At 41.9% G+C, this 19,322-nt stretch overlaps 2 protein-coding genes across 4 annotated transcripts in view; one reads left to right on the forward strand and one right to left on the reverse strand.

Annotated features, from left to right (window-relative positions):
• MTHFD1 (methylenetetrahydrofolate dehydrogenase, cyclohydrolase and formyltetrahydrofolate synthetase 1) overlaps positions 1-6,482 on the reverse strand; it is a 58,077-nt gene extending 51,595 nt beyond the window's left edge. The window contains exon 1 of one of the 3 annotated variants that reach the window (XM_041758648.1): positions 6,231-6,482. Coding sequence is in view for 2 of the 3 variants with exons in the window: in XM_041758649.1 (XP_041614583.1) it covers positions 6,231-6,271 (41 nt within the window). In the remaining variant the exon portion in view is untranslated. The remainder of the gene's footprint in view (positions 1-6,230) is intronic. The other 2 variants (XM_041758649.1, XM_041758647.1) reach the window with 2 other exon arrangements.
• Positions 6,483-6,510: 28 nt separating this feature from the next.
• LOC121492528 (nucleoside diphosphate kinase III, chloroplastic/mitochondrial-like) lies at positions 6,511-15,799 on the forward strand. The gene is given in 3 exon segments (XM_041757794.1): positions 6,511-6,912; positions 15,291-15,723; positions 15,726-15,799. Coding segments are annotated over 3 exon segments (909 nt in total).
• The last annotated feature ends 3,523 nt before the right edge of the window (positions 15,800-19,322 follow it).

Here is a 19,322-nt window from a genome sequence, read left to right on the forward strand (position 1 = left end):
TGTTAGGCCAGCCTGATAATCCTTCTTCCATAAGATTCTTTATGCAAATAGAGAAACATAGGGGACCACACCCCCCTATTCAATGCCCCACTGTCCAAATATCAAGCTGCCTGATGCCAACTTTCCTGACAGATGAGGACAGACACTTATTCTTGGACCACATCCTCAGGATTTTTGCTGGTGCCATGGCCACAGGAGTTAGCTCCAGACTGCCAGGAATAACTATACTCCATAGCTCGGCTGGGTGGACTATTTACAACCTTGCAGAAGGTCCCACCTGCTTTCCTGAAAGGCTCCGAGTCAAGTGAGCTTAGGCATTCAAGGTTCCAGATAACTTCTGAAAGGTCTGCACTTAGAATCTCATTATAGGCAATTTTTTTTTAGGCACAAAAGGATCTACAGGACAAAATAAAAACCTTATCAACATTTAGTAGCCCTTCCCTGTGGTGAGCAAATACTGTTTACAGAAATAGTTCTTCTGGCTCTGGGGCTTAATGTGTAGCCATGGTTCCATTTTTATCTTTGATCCGTAGGACAAATTCTAATTTGAAGGTTCAAAGTTATAAGCCAGCTGCCAAAAATAAAAACATGACTTGTTTTTTCAACAGGTACTTCCTAAGCACCAATTCATTAAAACTTACTATGTGCCAGAGACTGCTCTAAATGCTTTATTGGAAAATAAATAAATAAATGCTTTATCGGGAATGATTCATTTAATTTCAATAACCTTATGAATTAGGTGCCATTACTACCCCAACATACAGATGAGGAAACTAAGACACAAAGCAGTAAACTAAGTTACCCAGGGACCCTGCCCCCCAGAGGGAGCAGTGCTCTATCTAGCTCTGGGGATACCACCCACAGGGAGCTTACAGACTTATTACCCAACTTGCTCTGCTCAATCTACAAAACCTAAGAGTACCTTCTTTCAGTGGCCTGACAAGCAGCAGACCCCCTGTCTCTTCATGACTAGTCTTTCTAGAAAGAAGACTTGACATAGAAAAATGCCACCAATGGAGGGAGTGGGCTCCAGTATAGCAAACAAAGAGAAGGGAAGGGCAAACAAATCACACAACATTCAGTAGATCCCACTTTGAAAAAAACACATCGATAAGAAATGTAACTGCTAGCTTAAAAATCAAATCAGGGTAGTTCTTCCAGCTAATTTCCACTGCTCTGAATAATCTCTTAAAGGACACCTCCTTTAAGCCGGAGGGGCTCTCACCACCAATGACACTGTACTCCATTCAGCCCTCTGCTCAGTCTGCTTCTCTGGGGCCATCACTATTGACTCCAAGGCAGTCATTTAATAACCAGTGAAGTCAAAGGTCCATGGTACAGGCTGTGTTTTTAGTCAGGAATTCCCTTTCCCGTAACATTGGTAGGCCCAGGGCACCATCGCCTTCAAATATTTGCCCCAAAGTCACCTTTACATTAACTATGAGCTTAATTCCCATATTTAAAATTACAATCCCCCCACACTTCAGAAATCTGTTCCTCTTCCTTGCTGGTTTTCCCTTGGACACTTCTCACATTTTTGTACCTATTTTATTGTCTCTCCATACCCATCAGGATACAAATTCCAGAAACAGAGATTTGGGCTATTCTGCTCAATGTCATAGTTTATAGGTTCTGAAGAGTCTTTGCATACAGGAGTCACATAGAAATTTGCTGAAAAAGTGAATAAATACCCCCAAATGACACAAACTTGCCTCTAACCCTCAGGTCTCTCCCAATTGTCAAACTCAGGCTGCAGTCTTAGAACTCCCCTTAAGGGAAAAATGGGTGTTCCTTCTAAAGGGAGATAATTTGGCAAGTATATTTCCCACAGGGTAGAAGAGGCAGAGATGGAATCTGGAATGATGAACTTTGTCTAGTCCTGGTTCTGAGGAAGATATAAAGGAAGAATAATAAAAGTAGACCAAAGTCAAGGATGGTCTTTCTCAGCAGAGTGGGAAGCATGGCAGTGAAAGGAAGGCTGCTGTAAAATAAAGGATGAGTTTATGAAATTCCTTTCAGCAAAGCATTAAGTGCCTAATAGAGCGGAGAACACGATGTACTGGGTGAAGACTTGGTCCCAGGTGAACCTCTGCCATTAAGCAGCCCACTGACCTTTGGCCAAATCACACCACTCTCAGCTACAGGATGGCTGGATTGAGTGGACTGGGTGTTGTAGAAATTCTGACCATGGAACTCATGACCTTTCCCTCCAAGTAAGAGATTTTACAGTTCAAACACTATTCTAGGGAAGAGACTGCTCAGGGCTCTTGAAGGCTTGCCATTTTATCCTTAGAACCAACAGTTGCTGGCAACCAAGAAAGCTGACCTGCAAACTGGGAAAACAAGAGACTACAGGATCCCTAGTTGCCATGTAAGAAGTTCACTTACCTTTCCTCTCAAGAGTGTCCTTGACCTAGTAAAAGAGGACAGGTGGGGACACCCTGCCCAGAGTCTGCAATCAGAGTCCAACCTACTTAAGCTGTAAGAACTACCTTCTTGTTCAGATTCCCCCAGAGCCATATAACCCAAGAGTCGGAAGCCTGTTGCAACCTCAGCAGAGTTGCTGGGGGACTGCGTGACCCCATGAGCTAGGAAGGCTGTCCCCCCTTCCAAAACTCCATCTCTCTGAGGAACTGTGACTAGTACCAGCTCCTGGAGTTAAGCTCTCCATGACAGTCAAGGTGCCAAGGTATGGCAGTCTCTGAGCCATTTTATCAACAAGTGAAAGATCTGTTAGTACAAAGAGACCTCAGACTTAATGGTCCTTTTCAGATTGTGTTAGTAGGAACTGATTGCTTTACCACAGGGCAATGTAAAAAGAAAGCCAAGTGAACTCTGAGCAGGCTGGGTAGAGGGACCCTTCCAGTACCTGGAACAGTCTTTTCCAGAAAATGCTTTGAATCTTTATAACCAAATCACTGTCATACTTCAATGATGAGAACTAGATTTATATCTAAGGTTTTAAATAAGTGGTTCTCAACTTTCAAGATACATTAGAATCACAGAAATGAGCTTTTAAAAGATCTAGAGAATATTTGAATCCAGTGGCTTATTGCTAGCAATTCCGGTTAAATCAGTCTGATGTGGGCACCCAACACTGATATGTTTCACAAGTACTCTATGAGACTAAATCGGCAAAACTATCTTGGAAAAAACTGGCAATTTCTACTAAAACTGATCATACATGTTTATCCTACTACTCTACAATTCTACTCTTAGATGTGTAACCAACAGAAATGTGTGTATGTTCCACCAAAAGACATGTAAAAGAATGCTCATGGAACTGCTGGGTGGCTTAGTGAGTTAAGCACCTGACTTCAGCCCAGGTTGTGATCTTGGGGTCCTGGGATTGGGCCCCATGACAGGCTCCTGGCTCAGCCAAGGAGTCTGCTTCTCCTCCCTCTGCCCTGATCATGCTCTCTCTCATATAAAGAAAATATTTTTTTTTTAATGTTTTTTTTTTTTTATTTTTATTTATCCACGATAGTCACACACAGAGAAAGAGAGAGAGGGGCAGAGACACAGGCAGAGAGAGAAGCAGGCTCTATGCACCAGGTGCTGGACGTGGGATTCGATCCCGGGTCTCCAGGATCGCGCCCTGGGCCAAAGGCAGACGCCAAACCGCTGCGCCACCCAAGGATCCCTAAAGAAAATCTTTTTAAAAAAATGCTCATATTAGTTATAACTCATATCACCAAAAACTTGAAACTAAATGTCTATAGATGAGCGAATAGTAGCAAATTCTTATAGTAGAATACAATACAGTAATGAGAGTAAATGAACTACAACTACATGCAATATGAAATAATCTCAGCAACACAATGTTAATTGAAAGAAGCCAGACACAAAAGTCTTTATACTGTACAATGCCATTTATATAAAGTTCAAAGACAGGCATTATTAATCTACAGTGTTAGAAGTCAGGGGATTCCTGGGTGGCGCAGCGGTTTGGCGCCTGCCTTTGGCCCAGGGCGCGATCCTGGAGACCCGGGATCGAGTCCCACATCGGGCTCCCGGTGCATGGAGCCTGCTTCTCCCTCTGCCTGTGTCTCTGCCTCTCTCTCTCTCTCTGTGTGACTATCATAAAAAAAAAAAAAAAAAAAAAAAAAAAATTAAAAAAAAAAAAAAGAAGTCAGGATAATGATGACTACCTTTGTGAGGGGTGATGACTGGACGGTATAGCAGGGTATAGGAAGAAGGGTTTCTAGGGTGCCAACGCCACTTCTTGATCTGGGTGCTAGTTACTCAGGTAAGTTCAGTTGCAAAAAATTCATTGAGTTGTATACTTGTGATAGGCACACTCATTTTATACATTCATATTTAAATAAAAAGAAATAAAAACAAAAAGCTCCCTAAGTGACATTAATGTGAGTTGAGAACCATTGAAACAGATCTCCAGGCAGCTATCTCTGTTAAAAAGATAACGAATTTGGGACGCCTGGGTAGCTGAGCAGTTGAGCGGCTGCCTTCGGCTCAGGGCGTGATCCTGGGGTCCTGGGATAGAGTCTCTGCATCGGGCTCCCCTCAAGGAGCCTGCTTCTCCCTCTGCCTATGTTTCTGCCTCTCTCTCTCTGTGTCTCTCATGAATAAGTAAATAAAATATTAAAAAAAAATATAATGAATCATCCATGTATACGTTAACTAATGACGCTCAACTGCTCAGCCACCCAAGCATCCCACATTAACTAATTTCTAATCGTTGACACAGATAACATGTATTGAGCACTTAATATGTGCCAGAACAATTCTAAATGCTCTTCAGCTAAAAATTCATTCAATTCTCCTAACAACTCAATGCCTAAATATTATTTTATTTTACATCTGAGCAAGTTTTGGTCTAGATAGGTTAACTAATTTGCTTAAAGCCACATAACTACTAAAGAGTGAAAGAAGGTTTCTAGGTGTTTTGGATACAGACATAAACAAGACAATGCATGTATTTGCCTTGTATGGAGCAAACAAACATATTTAACTTGCTCTCCACTCAACAAAAACCATCCATTGAGCACACCTATTCTCAGTGGCCTGCCAGGAAGCAAGCCTAAATTCTCTTCTACCGGGCTTTTTAAAAGGAGACTTTATCAGAAAAAGCCACTGGTAAGGAGAGTAGGTTTGACCATAAGCAAACAAAAAGCAAAGTCAGTCAGAAACAATGCAGTTTAGCACAGCACAAGTTGAAAAGCAGTCAGAAGTGTTGTGATCTCTAGTCTAAATGTCTGGAGTTCCTCTTTACCAACATGAAAGATTCACTACCATTTACTGTACATCTCACCTTCTTTGTCCACCTTCTCTACCAGGAAAATCATTTTGCCCCAGGGGGGGTTTCACCACCAAGGACTCCCTAACACTCAAAAACCTTTACTCACAGAGCTGGCAAACCCACAGGACAATTATGATTGCCAACTATAGCAATTACTAAAAACTGGTGAGGCTGAAGGTCTCAAGATCCACCTCCAAGATATATCCTCCCCTCTTCTACTCTACTACTTCTCCACTAGTCACCACCCAGACAAGAAGCAACAGGGTGTACTTCCTGGGAGTAAGCTTGGCAATCATACCAACTAGTTAAGCATTTAGATTTCCTGTAGAGGTAGAGCAGGCCGAGGTCAGATGCAACAGGGAAAAACCGCAACTCTAGGGCCTGGACGGAGACAAGGTTATTAGAAGAGCCCGAAATTGAAGGAAAAGGAAAAGTTTATTGGGTTCCACTTAGCAAATGACTTAGGCGTAGGTGAAAAAGCGATGTCTGGAAGGTGTACCTCTCTCACCAATCAGCTTTATGACTTTATCAAGTTTTGTCATCTCATTAACCTCGGACTCCTCACCTCTGAATTATAGGGCAAAGAGGTAATTTGCATTAATAAGTTCTGACTACGGCACTGCACACAGTCCCAACCAAACTCTTCTAGCAGGAAGCCGTCAGCAGCGGCATTTTGGGGGAGCACAGTCGCGCCGGTTACGAGAACTGGTCCAAAACACAAGAGCCAACGGGCCTAGGCACCAGGCAGCCCTTCTAGAAACTCGGACAGTGCCCAAGGCCCCATTCTTTGCAGGGAACCGATCTTTGGGTGTGACATGTCCAATACTACGTCCTCCCTCCCCACGCGGCCGGCCTCACTCTTGCGCTCCATGTAGCCCTCCAGCAAAAACACGGGAACGTGGGGGACCTGCACACTCCGCTCAGAGCCCCCGCCTGCAGCCCAACTGCCCTAACAACGACAGGTGCTTACGCGGAGACCACCTTCCCGTTCAGGATTTCCGCCGGTGCCATGGCCTTTATTAGTCCGCTGCCCACGATGGACACCACCAAAATTGATGATCGACTTAGCTCCACCTGCGCGCGCTACAGCCCAACCCACGTGTTCAGCGAACAGCCCCCCCACCCGGGCCACCAGAGGCGGTGCTTGTGCGCCTGCGCCCCCTGCCCAGCGCCGCCTCCCGCCCCCCGCGGTGCGCGTGCGCAGCCCGGAAGGACGTAAGGCCCTCTAGTGGCGATGAGCGGGGGTTTGGATGGAGGTCGGACGCCCGGGAAAGGACGAACTCGGTGATGAGTGGCTGGCGGGAATGATTGAATGGTGGAAGGAGCCGTTTCAGATTGCGCCTTCGTGTGGGGGCGGGGAGCTCGCCGGAGAGGGGTCGGGTCTCGATCCCAGCCTCTCGTGGGCGGGGCCTGAGGGCGATCTCGCGGGAATCAGTTGCGCGCGCGCGGGAGAGAGGCGCGTCTCCCGGGCTCGCCTGGGCGCTGGGAAGGGTGTCGCCCCGGGCGCCCGGGGCGCGGGTCCTCAGGGAGGGTCCTGGCCGGGCCCCCGGGGAGAGGTGAAGCCCGCGGAGCAGGAGGCGGCCTCCCTTCCGGCGTTCTCGTCCCCGGCGCTGTCGGACTGGGGTCGGAGGGTCCGGGTGGTGCCCGCAGCCGTTTGTTTTTTGTTTTTAAGATTTTTAAGTTCATTCATGATAGAGAGGCAGAGACACAGGAGGAGGGAGAAGCAGGCTCCACGCCGGGAGCCCGATGTGGGACTCGATCCCGGGACTCCAGGATCACGCCCTGGGCCAAAGGCGACGCTAAACCCCTGAGCCACCCAGGGATCCCCCCGCAGCGGTTTTGAACCCTCCGGTGACGCCTGCTCGGCCCAGGTCGGAGCCGGGGCGCTGTTTTCGGCCGCTCCGGGCCGGAGCGCTGCGTGGCTCCCCGTGCCCGGGGTGACCTCGGGTCTGTCCGTGCGGGGACGGTGATCAACTCTGCAAGCCTAGATTTTTGTCACCTCCCTGGGTGCAGATCTGGGTTGGAGAGGCCGCCGCAAGGGCGGACACTCCCTCCTGCAGGCGTGCGCTGCGGGAAACCAGCTCCTTCCTGTGTTCAGGTCACAATCCTCCCAGGATGGCTCTGGAGTTAAGTTGTGCAGGGCCCTTTATTATCTTCCCCGGTGTGATTAAGAGATGATTAACAAGGTATGCAAGTTTAAGATGTACAGCGTGATGATTTGGAGCGCGTATTATGAAATAATTACAGTAAGGTTAGTTCACATCTCAGTTCTCGCACATAATTGCCGTAGCTTCGTGTGTGGCGGTAACATTTAAGATCTACTCTCTTTTATTAGTTACAGTCACCACGCTGAATATTAATTAGATCCCCCACAATATACTCATCTTACAGCTGGAAGTTTATACCCTGTAACCAACATCTCCCCTACATACCCTGGCAATCACCACTCTATTTTTATGAAGTCGCCTTTTTTAGATTCCACATATAAATACAGCATTTATCTTTCTCTTCTTTCACTTAGGGTATGCCCTCAAAGTCTATGTTATCCTAAAAGGCAAGATTTCCTTTTTTTTTTTTTTTTTTAAGATTTTATTTATTCATGAGAGACAGAGGCAGAGACACAGGTAGAGGGAGAAGCAGGCTCCCGACGTGGGACTCGACTACCGGTCTCCAGGATCACACCCTGGGCGGAAGGCGGCGCTAAACCGCTGAGCCACCCTGGGATCCTCGAGATTTCCTTTTTTATAGTTGAATAATCTTTTGGGTGGGTGGGTAGGTGGGTAAGATTGTGTCCATTCTAACTTCCATAGCCCCGGGTTGTTTCCATAAATTGCCTACTGTAAATAATGGTGCAATGATCGTTAGGGTGGAGATGTATCTTTAAGATAGGGATTTTGTTTAGATTGATGAAGTTTTTGGAATGTAGGTGAGGCCCGGAGCTGACGACCAAGAAAGAATTCTTGAGATGTCTGTGGTATAAAATGGTGATTTTATTAAAGCCACGGAGACAAGCGCAGCCCTGCTGGCGCAGCGGTTTAGCGGGGTGTGATCCTGGAGACCCGGGATCGAGTCCCGCATCGGGCTTCCTGCATGGAGCCTGCTTCTCCCTCTGCCTGTGTCTCTGCCTCTCTCTCGCTCTCTGTGACTGAATAAATAAATAAATAAATAAGTAAATAAATAAATCTTAAAAAAAAAATCCACGGAGACAAGACCTGTGGGCAGGTAGAGCTGCTGCTTCGGCTTGTGAGGAGTGGCTGATGATATACTGGGAGTTGGGAGGGGTTTGGGGATAGTTTACTCTCTGAGGAATTTTAGAAGTAAGGTTTCCAGGACCTTGAGGCTAGCAATTGTCAGGAAAAGGTCACTTATTACTGTGGGACCCAGGAAATCTAACAAAAATTCCCTACCCCTGGACAAGCAGAGCAGGACTAACTCCATTCTGTGCTACACCTGCCATCTCATGTAAAACCCCCCACACGACCTGCCTATTGTTTAAGGCACTCCCCCACCCTAGTTTAGCTCTTAAGCACACCCTTATCAGAAACCAGCACACTTAGGAATGCGGGACCTCTGACCTTTAACCAGCCAAGGAATGAAAACCCCTCTTTTGCCCGCCAAACCTGAGCGCCAGTTCTAACCAGAATAATAGGCTAGTTCAAATGGTCACTATAGGGTGAATCGTGTTTCAATTGGCCACCTGCGTGTGGACCAACATGACTGTGCAACTTTCTGCGTATGTTACAATCTCATTGGCCACTGGCCCCTATAACACTGCTGTGCTTCTTAGTCTTGGGGTCCAAGCCCCTACTCTGCTGTATGGTGTATACTTGGACCCAAGCTCGAGCTTGCTAATAAACCCTCATGCACTTGCATCGGTGTGGGCTGCTTGGTGGTTTCTCGGATTTGCAATCTTGGGCACAACAATTACCTTCTAATAAAACCTTAGTCATGAAACCCTTCAGATATATATCGGTGGGCCATATTCTTGGGGGATGATTGCCAACACATATCTTGGTGGGGGGTGGTGGATAGAGACAAAGGAAATTTCTAAAGGAATTTTTGTATGTTAAAGTAGACTTACAAAAAAATTAAATAAATAAAATAAAATAAAATAAAATAAAATAAAATAAAATAAAATAAATAAATAGACTTACAGGCGCCTGGGGGTCGGACTAAGTTGCTTTTTACCCTTAGCAAAGTATAAACATCGAGGCAGTTGAGTCCATAGAGGAATGTCCCTCTGCCTGTTTGAAGGACTTGTCGATGTGCTGCCCTGGGCTTGTGCTTTGTCCTCAGCTAGCCCTGTGTTCCCCATCAAGAGCACCTTTGGGGGGCAGCTCAGGTGGCTCAGCAGTTTAGCGCCACCTTCAGCCCAGGGTGTGATCCTGGAGACCTGGGATCGAGTCCCACATCGGGCTCCCTGTGTGGAGGCCAAAAAAATCTAGGCCATTCCACATCAAGTTTAGCATTAGCACAAGTACAGCCATCTTAGGCCCCTGTGAATAAGAGCTGAACTTTATAGGAAAAACTGCAGAATGTCCTCAATGTCCTCGCAGGGAATCCCATATCAGAAAGACAACAGAGCCCACACTCGTGGTAGAAAGTCCCATATTAGAATGAGAACAGAGCTCAATGCCCTTGAAAGCCCCATATCAAAATGTAAACAGAACTTGAGAAATTCCTCCACCCCTTCTAGAGGTCCCCTAGACCAGCCCCTAAAAACCCAGCTGGAACCCCCCTCGGGATCCAAGTCCCTGCTCCGCTGTGTCGGGTATACTTGGACCGAAGCTCGAGCTTGCTAATAAACCCTCGTGTGCTTGCATCGGTGTTGGCTCCTTGGTGGTTTCTCGGATTCGGAGTCTTGGGCACAACACCTGCATGGAGCCTGCTTCTCTCTCTGTCTGTGTCTCTGCCCACCCCTCCCCGTGTGTCTCTCATGAATAAATAAATAAAATCTGTAAAAAACAAAACAAAACAAAAAACAAAAATACCCTGGATTTGACCCAATATCTGAGTTTCTTTTATAAACCATTTTTTAGGGTGGCATATTTCAACTAATGGCAGAGCTCATCTTTTCAACTTTATTCATTGGGGGAGGGGGGCTTTTGGTAGATGGCTTTTGCCTTATTCCTAAATCCTGAGAATATTTTACGTAGCTTCATATATGGAGTTAGAAAATCTCTTTCTGGCTTTATTAACAGTCTTATTGAGGTATAATTTGTGTGCCATAAAATTCACCTAATTTAAGTGTACAATTGAATGATTTTTAATATATTTACCGATTTGTACAACCACCACCATAGGAGAATTAAAGAATTTTTGGTAAATTTTTTCCTAATTGCTTTTACTTTATCATTCTTAAAGTTTGCACACGTGGACATATTAGAAACACAACTAAATAATACATTAATACAGTGATATAATAACTTAATATGAGGACCTTTGAACACATACCCTTATATTGTGTTTGACCAGAACAAGTAAAATTAAGAAAATAGAATCAAATATTCCTGCAAATTCCAAATTACAGGCAATGAAACTTTTGTGGCTTAGAGTACCAAATAGATATTGACTGTTTCAGCTGTCTTGTTTGCTGAGGAAGATGACAAAACCCAGTTTACAGATGGAAAAATAGACCGAAGGAAACTTGCCCAAGCTATATAGCTGTGCCTGGGCTAGGCCACAAATCTTGCTTCATCTCTAAATATATTGCCTTTGCCAGCTCAAGACCAGGTTTTCAATAATAATAATATTTTGTATAATCTGTATCATTCATTTATTGAGCAAATAGTTACTGGCTACTGTGCTAACAACAAAAAATACTGCTCAAGGTGGTAGAGATACTGTAGTGAACCAACAAAGTTCCTGTTGGCAGGTAATATTCTGGTAAGTGAAACAATGATCGATTAAAGAAATATATAATTTTAGATATTGAGACATCATTTAAAAAAATAGGCAAGCTAAGAGGATGGGTAATGGTGGTAAGAGGCAGGAGAGTACTGTTTTAGAAATGTAAAGATTTCTCTGAGGAATCTGACTTGAGCAGATACCTAAATGAAAAGAATTTGGGATATAAGAGAATGAAAGAAAGGATTTGGTTTGAGCAACTAGAAAAGTAGAGTTGTCATTTATTGAGTTGAAATAATACTGTAGCAGGAGCAGGTTTTGAGTTTTAATTCAGTTTTAGATATTTTCAGATGCCTCTTAGGCATCCAAATGGAAATAGATATTTAAGTATATGAGATTAGGTAAAAGCCCATGAAAGGAATGGATATAGGTAGAGAGAGGACCAAAGACTGATCCCTAGGATACTTAAGTGTTTAAATTTACGAAAATGAGGAGGAACCAGAAGGGCAGGTAGAAAAGTAGAGTCCAGTGTGTTATGATGAAAACCACAAAGGCATACAGCTTTAAAAGACAGGTAAAGAAAGTGTTTTATGAGAAAAGGGGTAATTCAGATATATTGTGGATTGGTCAAATCAGATAAAGATTGAGAATTGATCATTTTACAGAGAATAGAGAAACAAAATACTTTTATTCAAATGATCTTATTGGCACTTGCTTAAAAAAAAAGGTGTATCCTTTTTGCAGAAGCTCCATTTTTTACAAACTTTTTGAGAGTAGTTTGATAATATCTATCAGAAACTTAAATGTGTGCTCTTTTCTTTTTCTTTTTTTTTAAGTGGGCTCCACACCCAGCATGGAGCCCAGTGCAGGGCTTGAACTCATGACCCTGAAATCAAGACCTAAGCTGAGATCAAGAGATCTGTAACCAACTGAGCCACCCAGGTGCCTCAAATATATGCTTTCTTTGACCTTGTAATTCCATTTTTAGGAATTTATCCTAAAGTGATAATATTTATACATATACACAAAGATATATGTATCAAAGTGTTCCTCACAGTGTTGATTTCAGTAGTAAAAAAAATCCATCAGGTTGGATACAGTTGTTAAAGGAGCAATAGATATGTAATAGATGTGTACAGATGTATAAGGTAGCTTTCACACATTGTTAAATGATAAAAGCAGGTTATCCAATAAAAGGTATAATATAATTTATGTTAAAACACGTAAAACAGGCCTTCTTTGACTACATTATCAAAAGGTGCCTGCTTATTTACCTTGTAAATGTCATATTAGCCTATTTTATTCACAACACTTGTCCCTATGTAAAATTATTTTATTTATACACTTGTTCACTTTTTCCACCAGAATGTAAGCTTTGTAATACATCTCCTGTCCTGTTCACATCCATATTCCTACTGCTTAGGGTCGTAATTTTTAAAATCTTGTTTTAGGGGAAAAAAAGAATATTTTCCTAGTTTAATTATTAAGTATTAATCTCATTCCAATGAATATCCCTTCTCGTTTCTTCATTCTTATCATTTACAAATGAAGGCAGTCATTCTCAATCCTAAAGTCACATTAAAATTATCTGTGTAGCTTTAAAGAAAAAAATTATGCATAGGCTCTCCAATGTAGACCAATCTCAAGTCAGAACTTGGGATGGAATCAGGGTATTAGTATTTTTTAAAGTTTTCTTTGAGATTCTAACATGCAAGCAGTTGAGAGCCACTAGATTAGATGATATTTAAAGTATAATCCTAAGGATTCTGGTATCAAGGATACATAAGAGGGACACGTTTCTCTAGAGTCAAGGAATTTTCTGAGAATTAGAGTATCAGTGTTTCAGACAAATCATCTTTTGCTTTAGGAATAACAGATTGGGGGCAGCCCCTGTGGCTTAGCGGTGTAGTGCTGCCTTCAGTCTGGGGTGTGATCCTGGAGACCGAGGATGGAGTCCCACATCAAGCTCCCTGCATGGAGCCTGCTTCTCTCTCTGCCTCTCTCTCTCTCTCTCTCTCTCTCTCTCTCTCTGTCTGTCATGAATAAATAAAATCTTAAAAAAAAAAAAAAGGAATAACAGATTGAATCAGTCATTTTCTCCTCTCAAAGTACTTCTCCCTTGAAGAGGTGTAGGTATTGGGAGACAAAAATTTGACATATTTCAAGAATTTTACAAAAGAAAGACCTTAAGTTTCACATTTGTTGGAAAATTTACTTTCAGTAGGATCACTTTCTTAAGAGTTCTTATGTTTACAAATGCTGGATGAAAACTACTTTCTATTTTCACTCCATTAGTTAGGGAAATAAAGACCTTACTGCATCACTTCAGGAGGACTTTTTCCCTTCCTTGGACCTTTGTGATGCGTTTACCTAGAAACAGCTTCTTTGATGTGCAAACATTCTACTGGCAAATTGTGCAGGGCAGCCACTCATATTGGACAATTCAGTTTCTTCTGGGAATTGAACTTTGATCCAGAATTTTCTCTTGTGCCTGATGTGGTAAAAATTTATGGTTTTTACATTTTGAAGCATAGTGAAATACAGCGTACTATGTCTTTCTAATTTGAGGTATTGATAAATCTTATGAGCATGTGGAAAAAAATAGAATAATCATGTACAAACCTACCATCACAGAATAATTGTGTCATATTGCTGTATTTTATTTACTTTAGTCTCCTAATACATTTTATTATATAAGGTTAAGATGGGAAAACAGTACTATTATCCATATAAGTTAACTTTGTATTAAGGAATTTCTCTTCCTATTGGATTATTTGGTTGTTTAATGTGTATTTTTTGTGCCTACTATGGGTTGGTAGAAATAAACCAGAAATAAATTCTGCTGTTAGGTACCTTTAATGTAGTAGCAGAGATAAAATTTTTACCTAATACAATATTGAATGAGATAACAGTTGGAAAAAAAAGAGATAACAGTTGGAAAAAAGTATAGATCATTAAAAGAGTTAGAGAGACTGCCAGAATCAAGGAATGAGATGGTATTTGAACTGATATTGAAAGATTTGTGTTGCTAGAGGTATAGTTTGGTCCACATAGTATAGTAGCCTGTTTTTTAGAGGCAATATGTGTGAAACTCATTAAGTAACTTTGTTTTTAATAGAGTATAAGATTCATAAAATGGTAAGGATATAAAAGTAAAAAATAGAACTCTTAAAAAGTCTTTTGTCTCCATTATCACTATCATTCAGGACTGAGGAGCAGTTTATTGTCCCTTTTCATTCACCATAACTTGTTTTTTGATTCTCTTCTTTGGTTCTTAGAAAAGGAATTGATGAAAAAAAGAAAGAAAGAAAGAAAGAAAAAAGAAAAGGAATTGATGTAGTAATGATTTTAGGTATCAAATAATGGAAACGAGGAAAAGACTAAAGTCTCATTAGAGAGAGTTCCACTTCATCTATGTAACTATTTATTTATAAAGATTTTATTTTGGGGTAATCTCTTCACCCAGTGTGGGGCTCAAATTCACAACCCCGAGATCAAGAGTCACACACTACTAACTGAGCCAGCCAGGCACCTCAGATATTTGTTTTTTAATAATTGCTTTCAATATCAGTAAAATGAAATAATACAGAAATTTCAAAATGGATTTCAAGGTTATTGAGTAAAATCAGGCCTTCCTGCTTTCTGTTGCATGCTATTCAAATCACACCATCTTGGTTTTTCTCTATGAAAATTCCTGTATTCTGGGAAAGTACAATTTTATGGAAGATACCAACCAGCAAAGGAAACATACCCCACTTACATGCAACCCCTCTAGCCTGCAGTTTCTGTATGTGTTTTCCCCTCCTCCTCCCCCATACGTCCCCTGATCTTAAAAAATAAATCTCCCTCTTATTGCCTGATAAACATATGGAAGATGGCTTTCCTCTATTTCTTTTACTTTAGAAAAGAAAGATAATTTATGAAATTGAACTGGATAGGGAATATGGATTTAAGGCAGTATGGAAGTTCTTGGGAAATTGAATTTGTAAAAATTATAGTTACATTTTACATTCCTCTGGGGCAGAAAGAACACTATGACCTATCACATGCTACATTATCAACTCATGTTAGACTTTTTATCTTTTGGCTGAATCTCAAGGGATATAGTTAGCGTTCCTGATAGAGAAATTGAAAATGAAGGATATTTGCAAGTAGGGTGTACATAAATATGATTAATAAGTAGCATTTAGGGCAGCGCCAGAAGGAGTTGCGCCGGTACCAGCTGGAAAGGACCACGGCCAACAGTGAATGCACCTTCATTGCCATCAAGCCTGATGGAGTCCAGCGCAACCTCGTGGGAGAGATCATCAAGCGTTTCGAGCAAAAGGGATTCCGCCTCATTGCTATGAAATTAATCCAGGCTTCTGAAGACCTTCTCAAGGAGCACTATATTGACCTGAAGGACCGTCCATTCTTTGCCGGCCTGGTGAAGTACATGCAGTCAGGGCCTGTGGTTGCCACGGTGTGGGAGGGCCTGAATGTGGTGAAGACAGGCCGAGTGATGCTCGGGGAGACCAAACCGGGGGACTCCAAACCTGGGACCATCCGTGGGGACTTTTGCATCCAAGTTGGCAGGAACATTATCCATGGCAGCAATTCTGTGGAGAGTGTGGAGAGAAGATGGGCTTGTGGTTCCAGCCTGAAGAGCTGGTGTATTATAAGAGCTGTGCTCAGAACTGGATTTATGAGTGAGGAGTGATGAGGGAGCAGACCTCAGTGCTTTGCCCTTTCCATTCCCTCTCCCTCCCATGAGCAAGGGGGCAGGCTCTTGCAAATCCAGTTATTTTTGAGAACTTCCTTATAATCTGGAGGGGACCTCTTGGAGCTGCGAGTGCTTCCCATACAGTATTATGGGCCGCCATCAGATTAAAATGTTTCATCCCATTGTAAAAAAAAAAAAAAAAAAAAAGTAGCAGCTGTTTCAACCAGTTACAATTTAAACAGTGGTTTGATACTATCTTTAGATTGCCTTGTCTCCAAGCAACAGGTTCAGTGGGCAGCTCCTGAAGTCTGGCTAAGCTGTGAGGATCTGAAATGGAACCTTCCTGAAGACATTGCTATTGATGCTGGGCATATCTCAGCATCAATTCCTGACTGACTCTCCTTGGAAGCACCTTGGATCACCATTACTAGGTCTGTTTCATGCTTTTATCTCTAGCATGTCAGGCCCTTTCCAGTTTTTAAAGCACTCAGATCCAGCAAGGCTTGCTACTGGCCAAAGTAAAGGGCTCCACAAGGCTAAGCCATCAAAAGTCGATCATCTATCAGCCCACAGATCTCAGAAAAATAGCCCAGTGGTGAGTTGTACACTGGCATTTATTTTTTATCCCATTCTCAGAAAGTAGAGGTAAAACAATTTCTACATAATTGAGAGCTAAAAGAAAGGACAGTCCAGTTCTGTTTGCCCACTTGCCTATGCTAGCACCCTTTCATGTCTTTGCTAGTGAACGATCCAAGACATGAGGTTAAATGATCTCTTATCTCTTTTGATCCCTGGCTTGACTCTAGAATAAGAAGCAAGGGCACCTGGGTGGCTCAGTTAGTTAAACAGCTGACTCTTGACTTCAGCTCAGGTCATGATCTTGGGGTCATGAGATTGAGCCCTGTGTTGGGCTCCAGGTTCAGCAGGGAATCTGCTTGAGGATTCTCTCTCTCCCTCTCACTCTGCCCCTACTCTCGCTTATGCATTCTCTCTCTCTCTCAAATAAATAAATAAATAATAAATCATTTAAAAAATAGAATAAGGAGCAGTGAACCATCTATATCTAATGGAATCTCAAAGTAGATTTTATTTATATTTGCCTTTTTGATGGTTCTCACATTTCACTGAGGACCAACAATCCTAAAACAATGTATAAATAGACTCTGAAGGGCCTCTAAATTTAATTTGATCCAAACTCATCATTTTCTAAATTAGGAAATAATACTAGAGAGGCCACAGTGATTTGAGAGGCAGAGCTGAGTAGTTGGAGTCCCATTACCTACTAGTGCATCAAATTATCCCCTTGGTTTACAGCCTTGTTTTATTAGGGCTAGACCCTAATGAGAATCTTTCTGAAAATTAAATGTCCTCTTGGATCAGTTGATGTCCCTTCCAGTAATATTTTTCAGACCATGATAAATATCCACCCAGGCTTTACCACGTAGCTCCTAGGGGATGAAGTCTGAGCTTGGAGTAAAGATGAGCGTTAGAGTAGTTTATTTCCTCCCTCTATTGGCTTTAAATGACAATGACAAGCCTAGTTTCTCCACTAGGAGAGGAAATGTTTTACAGTAAATCAACGGATGGGTAGATAAGGGAATGTTACATATATTTGTGTGTATATACACATATACCCACTGTACAGATTTAAATTTGACATTTTCCCCCAAATTTGCTTCACTTTTCTCAAAGAGATAAAACTTCTGGGTGCCTGTCTGGCTTAGTTGGTAGAACATGTGACTCTTGATCTCAGAATTGTGAATTATAGCCCTATGTTGGATGTAGAGATTACTTTAAAATCTTAAGAAAGAGGTAAAACTTCACTGATAACAGTTGAAGACTGTTTTGTGACTTTTGATCTCATCCCCAATTCTTGGGATGGATAATATAAAAACTTTAACAAGTAGGATCAGACATTAACTAATAAGAATCTTTGCCATTCCTAGCACTGGGGCAGGACCTGGAGTCTCTGCTGTTGAGCATTAGGCATCTTGGTTACTAGACGGAAGAAGGGTGAATGCACACAGGTTCTGGGGTGGTGAGAGATGGAGGTGTTAAGGCAACTGCTATTACAAGTCTCTGTGAAGTGTTCTTTGATCATCTTGGACCTCTTTTCTTTTTCCTTTTCATAGGTAACTATTCTAAGTATATAACCTTTGTATTCTTATAAATTTGTGGATACTTCTGTTTGGGGCATTTAAAAATTACATAAATGATACTCTAGACAGGAGTGCTTAGGTGGCTCAGTCAGGTAAGCGTCTGCCTTCAGCTCAGGTCATGATCCGAGGGTCCTGGGATTGAGTCCTGCATTGGGCTTCCTGCTCAGCAGGAAGTCTGCTTTCTCCCTCTGTCCTTCCCTTGCTCGTGATCTCTCTCTCTCTCAAATAAATATTTTTTAAAAATTATATTCTAGATGGAACTTTCTGCCATGCTATTTGCATTCAGTCTTATGTTTTTGAACGTTGTTCTTTTTGATTCACATAAATTTAGTCTGCAAATTAACTGCTGCACAGAATTTCATTACAAAGTAATATATCACAATTTTTATATATAAACAAGCTGCAGTGAGTATTTTTTTTTAAAGATTTTATTTATTTATTCATGAGAGACACAGAGAGGCAGAGACACAGGCAGAGGGAGAAGCAGGCTCCATGCAGAGAGCCTGACAGAACTGGATCCTGGGTCTCCAGGATCACGTCCTGGGCTCAAGGTGGCACTAAACCGCTGCCTGGTTTAGTGCCACCTCTGGGCTGCCCTGCAGTGAGTATTCTTATCCAGCATGCCTCCTTGTCCATATCTTTTAAACTATGAAATAAAAAATTTTCAAGTTGTATTTGAAAGAGCTAACTACAAAAAATAAATTACAGGTTGACTATTTCTTATTTTTATAAATTAGAAGCCTATTTGAGTATGATAGTTATTTTTTATTTTTATTATTAATGTTTTAAATCATCGTGATATCGCAAAAAAATAATGGACATTTTCTGTATATACCTTTCTTAAATAATGCTGAAAACTAGATATACACAAGAGTAAAAAGAAATATTCAGTGCTTAAAAAAATCAGTGAGGGATGCCTGGGTGGCTCAGCAGTTGAGCATCTGCCTTAGGCTCAGGGCATGATCCTGGGTCCAGAATCGAGTCCTGCATCAGGCTCCCTGCAAGGAGCCTGCTTCTCCTTCTGCCTATGTCTCTGCTTCTCTCTCTATGTGCCTCTCATGAGTAAACAAATAAAATCTTAAAAAAAAAATCAATGATATTGTAATATTGCAATGAACTAAATAAGACACTTAGCACGTTTTAATCAATTTACTCTTGTTTTGGATCTCAGGTACACTATCAAGTTAGTCATGTTAGTTCATGGTACATTATCTGTCTGTGGAACATTGCTCTTGCTTTATTTTTTTTCCATCATTTCCTTTTCTGTTTCCTCTCAATCTTACATGTTTGTCTTCAAGTATATTTGCATCTTTTAAAAGTATGTATTTTTGTGTATGGGTTTATTTTTAAAATA

This window comes from Vulpes lagopus, chromosome 6 (assembly GCF_018345385.1).
Source record: "Vulpes lagopus strain Blue_001 chromosome 6, ASM1834538v1, whole genome shotgun sequence".
Taxonomy (NCBI): Eukaryota; Metazoa; Chordata; class Mammalia; order Carnivora; family Canidae; genus Vulpes; species Vulpes lagopus.